The 17500-nt window shown below is 30.3% G+C and overlaps 1 protein-coding gene across 1 annotated transcript; it reads left to right on the top strand.

Annotated features, from left to right (window-relative positions):
* The first annotated feature begins 2528 nt into the window (after nucleotides 1-2528).
* Nucleotides 2529-5962, top strand: LOC135932022 (cysteine-rich motor neuron 1 protein-like). Its single transcript, XM_065469361.1, has 11 exons — nucleotides 2529-2637; nucleotides 2750-3058; nucleotides 3176-3226; nucleotides 3387-3515; nucleotides 4067-4288; nucleotides 4375-4425; nucleotides 4753-4869; nucleotides 4922-5146; nucleotides 5261-5311; nucleotides 5621-5737; nucleotides 5820-5962. The coding sequence occupies exons 1-11, from the start codon at nucleotides 2535-2537 to the stop codon at nucleotides 5945-5947; spliced, it is 1503 nt and encodes a 500-aa protein (XP_065325433.1). The 5' UTR covers nucleotides 2529-2534; the 3' UTR covers nucleotides 5948-5962.
* Nucleotides 5963-17500: the final 11538 nt, after the last annotated feature.

Genomic DNA, 17500 nt, shown 5'->3' with positions numbered 1-17500 from the left:
ACAGCTGATAAGAATATTAGAACCGATGATTTCATATTTGCGATAAAAAAAAATGATTTTTGTACAAAATAAATTTTGTATTCTAGATAATTTTATTCTTTTTATCAAGGCATATTATATATTTTATATACAAATTAACTATTAAAATATTTCACGATTATTATTATTATTATTATTATTATTATTATTATTATTATTATCATTATTATTATTATTATTATTATTATTATTATTATTATTATTATTATTATAATTATTATAATTATTATTATTATTATTAATTATTATTATTATTATTATTATTATTATTATTATTATTATTATTATTATTATTATTATTATTATTATTATTATTATTATTATGATGATTCACTGGGAAAAATGATTAGTAAAAAAAAAGAAGAAGAGATTTAAAATTAATGGTGGGGGGGGGGAGATTGCAGACTCCGATTCACGCACTTCCGTTTAAAATTTTTGAAATTAAGAACATGATCGAATCCCATTGTCATTCGGCTAGATCGGGATGATCGTTCTTAGTGGGACAAGATTTTTATAATTATGGATATTATATTTTGAATTTTTTTAATAAATAATTGCATTTCTTTCTTTCTTTCTTTCTTTCTTTCTTTCTTTCTTTCTTTCTTTCTTTCTTTCTTTCTTTCTTTCTTTCTTTCTTTCTTTCTTTCTTTCTTTCTTTCTTTTTTTGGTTTTTTCGTAGAGGCTAAAGAGTATTTGAACAAGGACAAACGCTAATTTGGCTTGTTTTAATAGAAGATACCTTTATTTATTGTATTTGTCTTATGATTGTTCAAAGATTTTTTTGGTTCAGATCTAAAATAAGAGACACAATGGAATAGTGAATGTGACATAATTATAGAATAAAGATGTTATATTATGATTATATATTTTTTTATGATATAAATTTAAATAAATAAACTTAAATTTTATTAATATAAAAAAGTGTTGTTTATAATTAAAATAACTCAATTAATTTTCATTAAAGTCTTTAAATGTTTTGAGTTTAATTTTTTTTGATATTTTGAAATATATTAAATTTAAACGAAGGAAAACTTTTAATTTAAATAATTATTAAAAAGGATGTTTTCTTTCTTTCTTTCTTTCTTTCTTTCTTTCTTTTCTTTCTTTCTTTCTTTCTTTCTTTCTTTCTTTCTTTCTTTCTTTCTTTCTTTCTTTCTTTCTTTCTTTCTTTCTTTCTTTCTTTCTTTCTTTCTTTCTTACTTGACTTGAACAAGGACAAACGATTGTATTTGTCTTATGATTGTTCAAAAATTTTTTGGTTCAGATCTAAAATAAAATACAAAATGAATTATAGAATAATGTTATATTCTCTGATTGGTGTTATATGAAATATTATACAGTATTATGAATTATAATTTTTTTATAATATAAAATTTAAAAAATAAACTTAAATTTTAATATAAAAAAGGTGTATATACATACTTTGCCACATCCTGATATTATGGTATAGTATAATTAAGTATGGATTAGCAAACCAATCTCATTTGATTGATTATTTCATTCTAAAATAATATGATATAATTGTAACGTATATAGTAATTATCATTATTTTAACATATCATTACGAAAAAAAATGATTTAGCCATAGCCGAGATAGATTTGATCAAAGGATTTTTCTCCCTTCCCAAAATTATTAGTTGTTCAAAACTAACTAAATGAATACAAATAAAATATTTAAAAAAATTAAGTTGTCATTATATGTTCTCTAAGTTACATGTTGTGACATGCTATTTTTAGTGATTACTACAAAGGAGACCTAAATCAGTTTAAATAAAAATTTTTTGTTAAATTTCGAAAAGTTTCAAAACTTTTGCAAATTTTTAAATTTTAATCAAATCGTAAATGTTAATTTTGGGAGATTTATAAAAATATTAGAAAATTATATTTTGGACATGTTTATATGTTTATATTTAAAATAGCCTTCTTAATTCATTTTCATTAAAGGTCCAAAAGTTTTGAGAATTCAAATAATTTTTTTTTGATTTTTTGGACATATAACTTAATAAATTTAAAAAGAAAAACTCTTACAATAATTATTAAAAAGGGTGTTTTCTTTCTTTCTTTCTTTCTTTCTTTCTTTCTTTCTTTCTTTCTTTCTTTCTTTCTTTCTTTCTTTCTTTCTTTCTTTCTTTCTTTCTTTCTTTCTTTCTTTCTTTCTTTCTTTCTTTTTTATTGAATTGTTGTAACTTTTCAAAATGTTTGAACGAATTTTTTTGTATTTTTTTTATTATTCATTTTCCTAAATTGTAATAATAATAATATTCATGAAATATTTAAATAGTTTATACAAAATATATAATATGCATAGAGAAAAAAAAGAATGAAATTTATCAAGCAAATTAGGAATTGGCCGGTGAATAATGATTATGATCCCACTACATATATAAATCCCTACTTTTTCCCAAACTTTTTTTTTCTTCACTTATTTACATATACATTATAAAATACAAAAAAATTTTTTTTTAACAAATTACAAATCATTTTTTATTGCAAATATGAAATCATTAGTTTTAATATTCCTAACAGCTGTGAATTTGATCGTTTCGGCGAACGGGACAACCTTAGAAAAGCGGGATAACGGAATGTCAGTGATGACACGTAAGATTTTATGGCATCAATTATTTTTTTGACGAATTTCTATGATTTTCAAAAAAAAAAAATACTTTTAACAATATCTTTTAGATCAAATTTCGTAAAAAAACTATTTTAGCCCTGAGATGTCCACCGGTTTGCATGATGTATTGCGAATTCGGTAACGTCTTGAATGCCATTGGATGCCCAACCTGTCAATGTAAGCCGAACCCTAAATGCGGACCCGTTTGCCGTATGTACTGCGAATTTGGAAACGTTTTGGATGTCAATGGATGCCCGATCTGTCAATGTAATCCGAATCCGAATTGCCCACGAGTTTGCCGTATATACTGTCAATTTGGAAATGTTATGGATGCCAACGGATGTCCAATCTGTAGATGCAACCCTGCACCCAGAAACCTGGCGTCGTTGCCCGACACTTCACAAGGTATTATCTGCTACAAAGATAAATTTTACACATTATATATTACGAAAACAAAATTATTGATCTATTCTTTATCAGCTGTTATAATTGGGAATATATATATTTAAAAAAATTTTGAAGGTGGGCGGAGCGGATTACTTTCGAATGCCTTTACAGCTGTAGATAGGACGGGTACGAATTCTTTCTATTTCTTAATTTTTTTTTTTAGTAAAGATCAATCATTAGCATTTTCTAATAATTGTTGCTATTTTCTTATTGCGTCGAATTTCTATGATTTCAAGAAAAAAATACTTGAAATATTTTTCAGAAATTTGTAAAAATACATTTTTAGCCAAGAAATGTCCAGGGGTATGCGAAATGTTCTGTCTATTTGGAAATGTTTTGGATGCCAATGGATGCCCAATCTGTGATTGCAACCCTGCACCCAATAACCTGGGGTCGTTGCCCGACACTTCACAAGGTATATCTGCTAAAAGATGAATTTTACAAAAAAAATGTCGTAGTTTCTATATTAAAAAATGTTAAATGTGGGCGGGCGGATTAGTTTCGGACGCCGTTACAGCTGTAGATATGAGGGGTACGATTCCTTTTTATTCGTAATTTTTTTTGAGTGACGATCATTGATGAGCATTTTTCGGATCTCTCCAGGATCACGGAAATGATGCTAATTTTATTTCCCCACGCTTTAACTACCGGGTAGTGTGCTATATTCGCATTGCTATTATATCTATTTTAAATCCTGCCAAGTACATCTTATAAACATGTGCCAGGGATCTGACCAAAGCTTTTATCGGGATCAAAAAAGACGTTCTTCTACGAGTAGAAGAAGCCATTTTTTAGCAAACTTCGGATCTGTCAAAGACATATATTTTTGGGTTCTAAGTTAAAATTAGATTTGTCTAAAAAAAATATCGATATTTTCTTTTAGCAATATCACCTTAAACTGTTCGATTGTGACACCTTTCACTCAACCTAATCTTTTTTCGAATGATTTCAAAAAAAATGTATTAGCCCGGAAATGTCCACATGTTTGCAGGTTACATTGCGAGTTCGGTAACGTCTTTACTGCCGATGGATGCAAAACCTGTCAGTGTAAACCGAACCCGAATTGTCCACCTGTTTGCGCTATATTCTGTCAATATGGAAATGTTATGGATGCCAATCGTTGTAAAACCTGTCAATGCAATCCGGCACCTAGTGACTTGGCGTCCTTGCCCGACACTACTTTACAAGGTAATCTCTGCTATAAGATGTGTTACTTATTCTAATCTTTGACAGCTGTTATAATTGTGAATATATATTTTAAAAAAAAATTTAAGGTGGGCGGAGCGGATTATTTTCGAACGCCTTTACAGCTGTAGATACGACGGGTACGAATTTCTTTTTTTTTGCATCAATCATGAACATTTTTTGGATCTCTCTAGGGTCACGGAAATAATTCATAATTTTTTTTTCTCCACACTTTAACTACAAGGGGTAAGTCAAATTGGGTAATTTATCATTGCTTTGTTTCTCTATTTTATGACATTGAGTTGTTACTAAGACTTAATTAAGCCCCCTATATTACCCGCGCTTAGGGTCTTTGAGATATTTGATTAATATTATAGAGTGGTGTTAGAGGTGCTCAAATATCTATATTAAACATAAGCAATATTTCTTTTAAATTATACTCCTTTAAAAATTTTTTTTTTTATTAGACACTAGAAGATGCCCTAAATATAAGTGCTCCATATTTTGCGTATTAGGTAAACGTGTGGATGCTAATGGCTGTCCAATCTGTTCTTGTGAAGAATACCCTGATTCTAGATCTAGAGGTAATTTATAGAATACTTTTTTTTTGTATGTCTTGTAAAAATTTTCATGAAGGTGTAGCAACTGTGTGCCTTCCTATCATGTGCCCCCCCTGTCCATATGGATATGTTATTGGGCATCATGGATGCCCAAACTGTCAATGTAAGCCAAACCCGAATTGCCCACCCGTTTGCGATATATTCTGTCAATTTGGAAATGTTCTAGATGCCAATGGTTGTAAAACCTGTAAATGCAACCCTGCACCCAGTAACTTGGCGTCGTTGTCTGACTCTTCACAAGGTACATGAGACCAATTTTACATTATATATTACGAAAACAAAAGTACAGATTGTTCTATTCTTTATCAGCTGTTATATAATTGTGAATATATATTTTATAAAAAAAAAATTTAAGGTGGGCGGAGCGGATTAGTTTCGAACGCCTTTACAGCTGTAGATACGACGGGTACGATTTTTTTTTTATTCGCATCAATCATGAGCCTTTTTCGGATCCCTCCGGGGTCACGGGAATGATTCATAATTTTTTTTCTCCGCACTTTAACTACAGGGCGATTGAGTTGTTCTAAGAATTAATTACGCCGTATATTAGCCGCGTTTAGTGTCTTTGAATGCTTCTATTTAAATACAATATTTTCACAATTTTATTTTTAGAAATTAAATAAAAAATATTCTTGAACGGTGTTCAAATTCTCTAACACAAACGTATGCAATATTCCTTTTAAACTCCTAATTTCTATTTATTTTTTCTTATTAGTCAGATCTAGATGTTCTCCTATCAAATGTTTAATATATTGCGAATACGGTAACGTAGTGGATGCTAATGGCTGTTCAACCTGTTCTTGTAAAGATTATCCTGATTCCGCATCTAGAGGTATGTTAAAAAAAAAGTAGAAAAAGCATTTTATAGAATACTTATTTTTTGCATGTCTTGTAAAATTTTTCATGATTTGTAGCAGCTCAGCCTCTGTGCCCTCCTATTATGTGCTTCGTCTGTCCATATGGAAATGTTGTTCAAGAAAATAGTAATGGATGCCCAATTTGCAACTGCAAAATGTACCCAACAACGATAAATCTCGATTGAAAACTCTATGAAACAAATTATGCAATATATTATTATTTTTTTATATAATATAGCTCTATTAATTGCTATTCACATTGTTACTTATTATAAATATTTTAATAAAAATTTTAAATCTACACCAAGGGACATCTTATAAAAGCAGGATCAGAAGAATCCAAAAAATTTTACAGTTATCTTAGTTTTTCTAAGAGTCGAGACCGCTGTTTTAGTTAAACTTGCGATCTGTCAAATGGCATGTATTTTTGGGTTTCTAATTTAAATTTAAAACTAGATTTGCCTATAATAAATTTAATTCGATCTTAAAAAAAGTATTTTTTTTCAGCAATATCTCGTTTAACTGTTCGGTTGTGACACCTTTCGCTCAAACCTTAAATAAAATTCTATCGTATTGAAATCGATATAAATAGGTCCCACCTATAATTAAATTATTTTCAAGTCTTGTAGAAAGAAGATTTATAATTGGAGTGGGTGACGTTCCCCTTATCTATGTTAGCGGCATTGTGTTATTTCCGACAATTTGTAGTGCGCGTTTAAATCAAAATTAAGCGGGAATGTATTCCACCATGTTTGGAATAACTAATGAATTTCAGATAAATTATGTCACGAATTTTTTGAAACTTTGTGTGTTTTCTATGAATTTTTATATAAAATTATATAAATGATTAAAAAAATTAAACTTATTGTCTAAAAAATTAATGCTGGGAGGGAGTACACTTCCGGTTAGATCGGATTTATGAATTGAAAAAAAATATGCCCTAAAAAGATGATTCCAAGTTTGACAAAAACGTCAAAGCGAAAATATAATAAAATAAATTAGAATAGAATAAATTATAATAGAATAGAATAGATTAGGTTAGGTTAGGATAGGCTAGGAGAGGATAAGATAAGATAGGATAGGATAGGATAGAATGAGAATAGAATAGAATGAAATAAAAATGTAAAAAGGAAATATTCCTATGACTAAGGAAAGAGTTCTCAAAATAAAGATGAAAATTAAAAATTAAATAGTATACTTATTTTTATGACCATAAATTACAATTTTATACGTTTCTATAATGGGCTGAATTAATATTTTATTTTTATCTTGAATTTATCACTTTTAATATAATCAATAGATCGTGTCCAGACTAGTCACCAAATTTAACATCCTATATGAATATCGCATTAATTTCTTTATGACTCTTCATACTTAAAATCTGTCAAGAGTTCTAAGAGGCCCCTGAATATCGCTAATTCTTTTCATTATAAATGTTTCCAATTGATATTTCTCCTTTTTTTAATTTATTATAATATAATATATATTGTCATAGATATAATATATATTGCATATATAAATTTAACCTGATAATAAGATCAATTATTTAAAAATAAATTTTAATATATTTAAAAATATTTGAAAAATATATAATAATACTATTAAAAAAAAAGAACGGAGATGGTGTGACGCAGGGAAACAAAAATGAAAAAGGAACGTAAGCGTTGTCTATGATAGCTCTTTGGCTAGAAGGCTACCATTGAAACTGATATAATTAGCTTTGTGAATCGCTTTGGATAATCGTTGACGAAGAAAAAAACCCTCTCGAGGTTCTTCTGAGAGTTTGCTGATTTGTGATCCTAAGTTTTTGAAAAATGCTAAGGCGAGTTTGCCGAAGGTGCCAAGAGTGGTTGATATGATTGGGATGAAGCAATGATCGTTTATTATTTCTGTGTATTTAGAAATTTTAAGTTGTTCCTTCTGGTCAAGGATGTTGATGGCGTGGTTGGATGGGGCCAAGGGGTCAATACAGGAATAGTCCCATACCAAAAGTTGACCTCTCCTCCATGGGATTTGAGAGATCCCATCAGGACGTTTACCGTCAGATCTAAAAAGACCCTGTGGTTCTAACGTGGAAGGAATTTGGGCGGATTTCAGACATGTTGGATGATTGTATTACATTGCTTGTGTCTGATGAATCGTCCATTGCAGGAGCGACAATGTAAACTATGTCTACCCTTCGAGTCAACTGGCTAGTTGCACCCTGAGCAGATGTGGGGGTGAGTGATGGAACAATTTAGACGAATGCCGATGGCATGGGTAAATTCATTGTTGGATAGTTGAAGCTGAAGATTGGTAGATGGGATGGCCTCAAGAAACTCATGTCCCGTACCATTGAGCAAGGAAGAGAATAGGGTGCGGTCGGTAGATTGCATGCTAGATAAGAGAGTTTCAACGCAGCGAGCAACCACTGGTGTATCCCAGTCTTTCTGTTTATGGGTTGTGGGGGGATGAGAATCAGCATTGATCCTTGTTTTCCAAATATCCATAGCCACGATTAAGGAAAGGTCTTCTTTAGAATTATGGGCGGTGGTTATTGGCTTTGTCAAGAGACTACTCGATATGAAAGTAGTTGTTGCTAAGTCAAGTGGAGATCTGATGCCGAGACCACCAAATTTGGTTGGAAGAGTTGCTTGGGTCCAAGCGGTTTCGTTGAATCTGATATTTACTATTTTTTCGGTTAAGTCCATTATTCCTTTTTCGTAAGTTTGGAGAGGAATAGGATATTTAAAAATTGGTGTTGACCGAAGTGCGTAAAGAATCCTTGGTATAAAAAAGAAATTTTTTAGCAAAAAAAGGACTTGTGTGGTGGAAGAAGTGTAAAGATGTCCTCCAGTTTAAGGAGTATGTCAAGTGTGGAATGAAGAAAGGTGCTTATTGCCTCGTGTCCTCCAACAGGCGATCCTAGATGTGTTAATTCAACGCTTGATGTGAATTTGAAATCGTGAGTGTTGGGAGCATTAGAATTTAAAAGTGAGAATTCAGATTTGCTCTGGTTAAGCGAAAGTCCAATGGCTGTGCCCATTTCTTTAAATATGGTGACTGCTTTGGCAATTTCACTACTGGGACCACTCAAGATTCTATCATCAATATACCAAGCGTGGAGCGATAGAGTACATGAAGAGTTTATTGATTTTATCATGTCATTGATTCCAAGACTAAAGAGAAGGGATCCGAGAGGGTCACCTTGTTGGATACCATCACAGAAAGTATCTTTTCTTTGTTGAATTGTAAGATTGTTGGTGATTGGTAGCAAGAGAAAAGAAATTTGGTATAAGCGGGGAAATGGAAGCAAGTTGAATGTAGGAACGTGTTGCGCGAAAGAGTGTTGTAGGCGTTAGAGAAGTCAATTTTTACTAGGGATTCGCAAAATATAAATATATCATAATTTTTAAAATGGTTAAAAATTTATTATAATGGTTTTTATTCATTTTCAACCAAAATGACAAATCAAAATTTCCAGCACTTTGCAACTCTAATTGTTTCGAGTTAAAATCTATCTACAATTATCTATTTTCTTTAATAAACTCTTCTTTTTTTTTGAAAATATCGGTTTAATTTTCATTTCATTTCATTTATTTATTTATTTTTTGTATTTATTTTTATTTCGTGTTTTTATTTAAATTTCGGGTGCGTTTTGTATCGCTAATTCCATGTAATTTAAATTTTATTTATGAATATTGTTTTATTTTTTAAAAATTTTATTGTTATGAAAAATTTACTATTCTCCCAATAATTTTTCCTCGGGACATTCTTTAATGTCAAGGTTGCTTCAGATGGAACATTTGGCGTTCATTCCTTAATTATTTTGTTTTAATATACGATTTCTTATCATTCTAATTTATCGGGCGAAGAAAATAAATTTAATCTTTTGTGCACTATGCTAGAATTTCAAAGACCTGTGGAGGTACCAGCTGTACGGCCCGGCCCGGATTTTTTTAAATATACGACAGGGCCGGGCTTAGAGGCCTGCAGGTCTCTGTAGAATTTAGAGTTTTAGATGACAGAATGTAGAATTATCATTGGTTCGCTCTAACCAACGTTTTATTTATTCTCTTTGGAGGTGAAGCTACTTATCAATAGCCAATCAATTCCATTCAATACTTTTTAGGGATTTCGGATCCCATCTTGAACACAAAACCTGGAATCGTTGCGCATGCTCGGATTTTTTTAAATATACGACAGGGCCGGGCTTAGAGGCCTGCAGGTCTCTGTAGAATTTAGAGTTTTAGATGACAGAATGTAGAATTATCATTGGTTCGCTCTAACCAACGTTTTATTTATTCTCTTTGGAGGTGAAGCTACTTATCAATAGCCAATCAATTCCATTCAATACTTTTTAGGGATTTCGGATCCCATCTTGAACACAAAACCTGGAATCGTTGCGCATGCTCGGATTTTAGTCGATCATAAAAACAATGAACTTTTCAAAAAATATGGAATTGGAAAAAGATTAATTATTCCCAAAAATTAATGGATCCAAATCATTTTTCCTACCAGCTGGCGGCATAACATCAGCTGTTCGATGGAAAAAATTAAATCGAACGCTTACTCCTCCCCTTCGGACCTCAAGAAATAATTCGGGAAGGTGTTTATACCTGTCATAGCCTCTCATGATTGATAAATAGATATTTATAAAGAAAATGCCAATCAACAATAACTGCGCACATTGCTGATTGGTGGAAAATAAAATAATATTATAATGAAGAAACGGTATTCGTTAAAAAAATAATAAAAAGGATTCGAAAAGTAAAAAAAATATTGTGTATAACATTTATTTTAAGATTGACAGGTTGAATAGAAGTTTAGAATTTGGTAGAAAGTGTGAGGTTTTAAGAATTTTGAGCGGAGGATCTAAGGAAGTACCTTCATTTGGGTAGGAGAATTATTAAATTATATTTCACAAAAGATCCTTCAAGACAAATTTAATAACTTAAATTACAAAGCCTTAAAATAAAGATATCAAAAATATACCTCTAAATTTGGAGGAATCTTATCATATTTTAGCCAAATATCCAATTATGATCCTTTCATATTTAAAATAAGTTGAATTTTTGTTATATCAAGGACTTTATTATCATCAATATATATATATCCAATCAGTAATACATTCATAAAATAACACATCAAATCTTAAATTACACAAAAGAATATTATATAATAAAAATGAAACTTTATTTCTCATGAATGATATTCATCATACAATCATATCAGCATATCATATCCCATCAGCTGGAAGAACAAAGCTAACTAAGAACCCGTGATCTTTCTTCTCCATAATCTTCCACCAACAAAAAACTAACTTCGAAAGATCACTTTTGATTGACATTTCATATATATATATACACAAATATGTAACAAAAATACAAAACTGCAACAATATCCAAGATAAAACACCATCCATAATTTGCTATGCTCATTTTTATTAGTATTAATCAGGCGATGAAAAAAAACACATTTAATTATGGTTGATCTATTGCCCTTCTGCTTACAGCATTTATACATGTTGCAGTTAGAATCCCCTTGTATTGTTAGGAACCAATATATTTGCACGGAGATTCTGAGAACACGTAATCACATATACTTCCTCCTGAAATTAAGTATTTTTTTAGGTAGAAGTGTTGTTAAACGGCTCATTTTGAACCGATTTTCGGCTAACCCAATATTTTAGCCAGAAAAATATTGATCTAAGCCTCGAAATTCCGCTGAATGATGTCTAGATCTTTTTGCCCATCTATGGAAAAAATGTTTTTGGCTCTCGTAATATTATTTTTGGATGAAATATTGAGTAAGCCGGTTTTAAAAATCGGCTCAAATCGAGCCGTTATTAACGACACTATTTGGTAGTGACAAAAATCTAAACAAAATGAAAAGATTACGACAACCTAGGATTCCCAGGCTGTCACCTATCCAAGTTCTAACCAGGCTTAACGTTGCTTAACTTCGGTGTTCGAAAGGGAACGGGACCAAGAAGAAGGACTACAAAGTAAAAAAACCTATTAGGGAAATAATTTAAATTTATTACTCATTTAATATGCCGGCGTCATTTTGAAAGAGTCAACATAAGAAAAATATCCGTCGATCCCTGGTGGACAAAATAACCCAAGGGGGTCACCCCCTACTCTAACCCTAACCCTAAAAAAACAGGGTGTAAATGCTGTTATGTCTCTTTCTTTCTTTCTTTCTTTCTTTCTTTCTTTCTTTCTTTCTTTCTTTCTTTCTTTCTTTCTTTCTTTCTTCCTTTCTTCCTTTCTTCCTTTCTTCCTTTCTTCCTTTCTTCCTTTCTTCCTTTCTTCCTTTCTTCCTTTCTTCCTTTCTTCCTTTCTTCCTTTCTTCCTTTCTTCCTTTCTTCCTTTCTTTATATTTTTTTTTGTCTTTTAATGGGATTTTTATTTTCTTAGGAATGTCTAAATATATATATAATGAAAAATTTAAACGATTTATAAAAATTTATTTGTTAAAATAAAATGAAAATTTATATAAAAAAAAATAAAAAATTTTCAAAAAGTAATTTTAATGAACAAGTTTACCATTTCCCCTAAATGTACAAATGACAAACTAGAATCTTATGAACCAATCACGTTTTAGAATCATATATAAACTTGGTAAAAAATAACGTTGTTTAAAAGAATTAATCGAAAAAAAATTTAAAGATATCACAAAAGAGATCTGTAAAAGTAGACTCGGACCGGGTCGGGTCGGGTCGGGTCGGGTCGGTTTTTTTTGATATAAACTTGACGCCATTATAAAAATATATCTTTTATTTTTGAGTAATTTATAAAAATTTTATTTCTTATATATTTAAAATAAATTCGGGGCGGGTCTGCAAAACCTTTTTTAAAAAAATATTTCGAGTTCGGGCCGGGCTTGAAAAATCTTAAAATGTTATCGAGAAAAAGAATTTGACAGATCCTTCTCAAGGAAATAATTTTGTATCGCGATCGATTAGATTGTCTCACGATACATCAAATAATTTACTTAAATAGTCAAGGCGAAGATAAATTTCAGATGAAAAATTTTATCCGTTTCAAAACCAGAAAGACTCAACAACCAAAAAAAACTCACATCAGTCACGTGGAATTAAAAGCAGGAAAGACTGGAAAAAAATAATTTTTTTAAATAAATTTTTAAATTCCCTATTGTTCTTTTTCCAATTTTCCCCTTGCTCATTTCCTCTTATTTTTTCGAATATTCTCTAGGCTAGGGCAAAGGATCAAAACGATCCCTTAAACAACACTATTCATCATGATGGAATATGTCGAAATCTAATAAACACAATTCAAATATATTTTTTTTTAAATATTATTTATAATTTTAAAAAATTTTGATATATAAAAGAAAACGCCATCTAGCGGATAGAATATTATTGTTCTGCCTTTTTATAAATTCTTATTCTTATTCTTACTTAGCACGTCGTTGATCATAGACCTGCCCCAATTGTGCGAACGTGAATTTTACGAAGGCTTCACCTTTCATAAAATCATGCCTATTTTTCTTTTCCTCGAGGATACCAACGAACCCCTTTAAACCCAGTCGTAATTTAAACAAAATATAGTGGAACTTACCCATACCTATTTTTGTAATAGTTGAAATTTAGTAATTAATAATATAAAGAAATATATATATCTTATCAAATTTTTGAAATCCATAAGAATAACCACATCAATAATATACAAGTAATTTAGAATATTTGAATGCATGGATCTCTATTCAGGTCAACGGTCCGCTCCTATCGGCCTTAGACCGGGACCGGACCGATTGTCGGACTGATTAAGGACCGTGGTCCGGACCGGTCTTTTATTATTATTTATGTTCGCTTTATTCATCAACTTCGATACATCATATGTTCACCTTATTATCACTTATTCTCCCAAAATTATTAACATTCTAAGCTAAAAAAACATCTAAACCTTTGTCTAAACATTTCATTTTATTTATAAAAAATTAATTAATTCGCTATTAATATTAGTTTATTGGCTCCTCAAACTTTGTATCATTTCAAAGTTAAATTCCATTGTACCATTTATCATTACATTTTACAATATTTCCTTTCTCGCGGACCTTTAATATGATCAAAATTTTTCTTGCATTAGAGATTTTCCGAGTACCGATTTTTCTTATAGGAAAGACCGACACAAGATTTTTTTCTTTTTTTACCATGCAAGTGAAGCCTTGTGTCCCCTAATAACCCATAACTGTTACATACCATATTGATTCAAAAATGTTCTTCTTTATAACACCAAATATTGTCACCCAAATTTTCTGTCCCTTTTTGAAAAAGTCAATTTTTTTTATCTTTCAGTCGATTTTTTGCCAGATATCTGGGCATTTACCGAAATTATTATTCATATTAATTAAATTTACATAACATCCTGATATATTGTAACCTTGACTTACATTCCTTCACTTCTTTTCCTTTAATTCCTAGAGGATAACCACCGATCTTTCCAAAACATTAATCCTTTAACTTTTTAAACCACTTCCTGTTAATCAATCTTGATTTCATTTTAAAAAAATACTTTTGAAATTACTTTTTAAGTCCATCATTTTTTTTCAAATATTTATCCGATACCACAGTATCTTTTTTCAATTCATTTGATACCTTTTATCGATACATCGGTATTACCATTTTTTCAACTGATCCTTCAGTTTATTGAGCACCGTATCCTAACTCACAGCTAATATTGCCCATTCTACACTAACAGGAACAGTTTTACATTTTTTAACAAATATTTAACCACATACTATAATGACCAATCAAATCAAATTCATCAAACTTCTAATCAAGAACTTTATAATAAAAATCTGTAAGCACGAAAACCTTATCAAACATACCAAACTCACTATCAAACTTTTTAAAAATATATACACCATTTCATATTTTTCTACGTTCAAAAATTCAACCAGCTGATCTTGTTAAAAAAAAATTTCTTGCCTTTGAATTTTGGGTTAGCCCATAAATCACGGGTGTGAATCAATACTGCGTTGCTAAACTGCGTCGCTAAAAAAGCAATTAATCAGAATCAGTCAATCTACCATCATCTTCTCTTCTCTTCTCTCTTCTCTTCTCTTCTCTTCTCTTCTCTTCTCTTCTCTTCTCTTCTCTTTAAGTACAATAATTTATTGAAATTTGGCAATTTTTGACACATTTTTTTTGGCATGTATACAAAAAAAATAAATTTTTAATTAAAATAAAATGTTACATTTGGTAACAATACAAATTCAAGTGACATATATAATACCTAGACTGACGATTCATTCATTAAAAAGTGTTACATCGATGCAAATCAGCTGGAGACGCCATCTTGGTTACACTAATCGTTATTAAAATTTTTAAACGAGAGCCTAATTTATTCCTATATCTGACGCAGACTTTATTTAAAGAATTACCTGATCATCGAGATAACAAGGAAAGCAAGTTATCAATTTAATAGTAGAGTTTTTAAACATGAGAATAATTTACTATATGGGTTACCAAAATGGCGAGTCCAGCTCATTTGCTTTTAACGACGCTTAAAAAGGCATTTTAATGAATGAATGAATCGTCAGTCTAGGTATTATATATGTCATTGATCAGTACATAATTGTGCTAAACGTTAATATACTTGTACATTTAGATAATGATGGTTTAAGGCGATAATGTTAATCGTGTGATATATTAAGTTAAACGTTGTTATTATGTAATTATATATCAGAAACCTGCAAGAGATACTATAGTTTTTAACATGAGAATAATTTACTATACGGGTTACCAAAGTGGCGAGTCCAGCTGATTTGCTTTTAACGACACTTAAAAACGCATTTTAACGAATAAATCGTCAGTCTAGGTGTTCGTTAATATACTTACACATTTATGATGGTTTAAGGCGATAATGTTAATCGTGTGATATAATAAATATAAACGTTGTTATTATGTAATCATATATCAGAAACCTGCAAGAGATACTATAGTTTTTAACATGAGAATAATTTACTATACGGGTTACCAAAGTGGCGAGTCCAGCTGATTTGCTTTTAACGACACTTAAAAACGCATTTTAACGAATAAATCGTCAGTCTAGGTGTTCGTTAATATACTTACACATTTATGATGGTTTAAGGCGATAATGTTAATCGTGTGATATAATAAATATAAACGTTGTTATTATGTAATCATATATCAGAAACCTGCAAGAGATACTATAGTTTTTAACATGAGAATAATTTACTATACGGGTTACCAAAGTGGCGAGTCCAGCTGATTTATCAGAAACCTGCAAGAGGTACCATTTGCCGGCGCGGTCCGGTCCGTGTTTTATTTTCAGGCCCGGCCCGGATATTTAAAAATATATTTTATTAATTTTTGATTTTTACAGCCTGATAATGGCGATTTCAAATATTTGGTTTTAAATACGGCCCGGCCCGAATAAAATATCCGAGCCGGGCTTAGGACCGAGCCTGCAGCAGGTCTCTGATACATATTATTTAAGAGAAAAAATTTTCTATATTAACAATTAAATCTCAATATCAATAGTAAATAATAAAAGACTTTCACGTTTTTATTAAAGAAAAAATTTAATATATAAAAAACTACTTTCGACGACAAGACATTCTAAAATACTATCCGGCGACAATCGACTTAGCATTTTCCTGGAGGAGGATAATATCAAATTAATTCTGTTTTTACTTATATTATTATTGGAAGAAAAAAATATATATATTTAACTAGCTTATATTACTATTGGCATTTCATATTTTCGATTTTAAAATTTAACAAATATATATCCACAAGAGGGCGTTTAATGCTTAAATATATATTTATATTATCTTAGAAAACCAGAATGATTATTAGTTAGCGCTTAAAAATGATAGGTTTCTTTGACATTTAATTAATAAGGTTTAGAATCGAAAAATAATAGAAAATTTCAGAGTTGTTAAAAGATACTTTTTAAATGGATCTAGATACAGATACATCGTCTAAAATAATATCGAGATACAGATATTTTAATAAAAAATCTATCTAGATACAGATACCACATTAGATCCTTTAACAACTCTGGAAAACATGGCAGATATTGCTGGCGTTATTGATCAAAATCTTTTTATTTTTGGGTTTATTATTCATGTAATATTCATTAGGTGTTAAGCATTATCCTAAAAAAAATAGTTTGAAAATATTACGATTTGACCGAATGCCGATCACAAAACCGACCAATCAAATTCATTTACGCCATTTTTTAAATTTTTTATCATTTATTCTCGAAAGATTCCTATTATAGGAGAGTGTTAATAAATTTTAAACAAAATCAAATTCGTTTAGGCCACCGTAAACATGATTTCTATCAAATATTCGAATCGCAAATACCCCGAAATTTATCATCCATTTAAGGGTTCGATCTTGCAAAATGTTGTTAAAGGGCTCGTTTTGAGCCAATTTTTTTAAAAGTGGTTAACTTAATATTCCATCCCAGAGAAATATTACGCAAGCCTGAATATTTTGCTCTTATAAAGGAACGAAGGTTCTAAGGGTTCTAGACACATGTTATCGAAATCGCGGGGCTTAGGCAATATTTATCTGGCTAAAATACTGAGTTAGCCGTTTTAAGAAGTCGGCTCAAAATGAGATCGTATAATTATATTCTATCAATTGACCCAAAATGATGCCTTCTTAACAAAATGTATGATGAGTAGCGAGCTAATATTCTTCTCTATCTTTTCCTTTATATATATAATTTATTTTTATTTTTTTGTTATATTAA

This window comes from Gordionus sp. m RMFG-2023, chromosome 1, assembly GCF_954871325.1.
Source record: "Gordionus sp. m RMFG-2023 chromosome 1, tfGorSpeb1-WG-v2, whole genome shotgun sequence".
NCBI lineage: Eukaryota > Metazoa > Nematomorpha > Gordioida > Chordodea > Parachordodidae > Gordionus > Gordionus sp. m RMFG-2023.
This window is presented reverse-complemented; position numbering and strand designations above follow the sequence as displayed.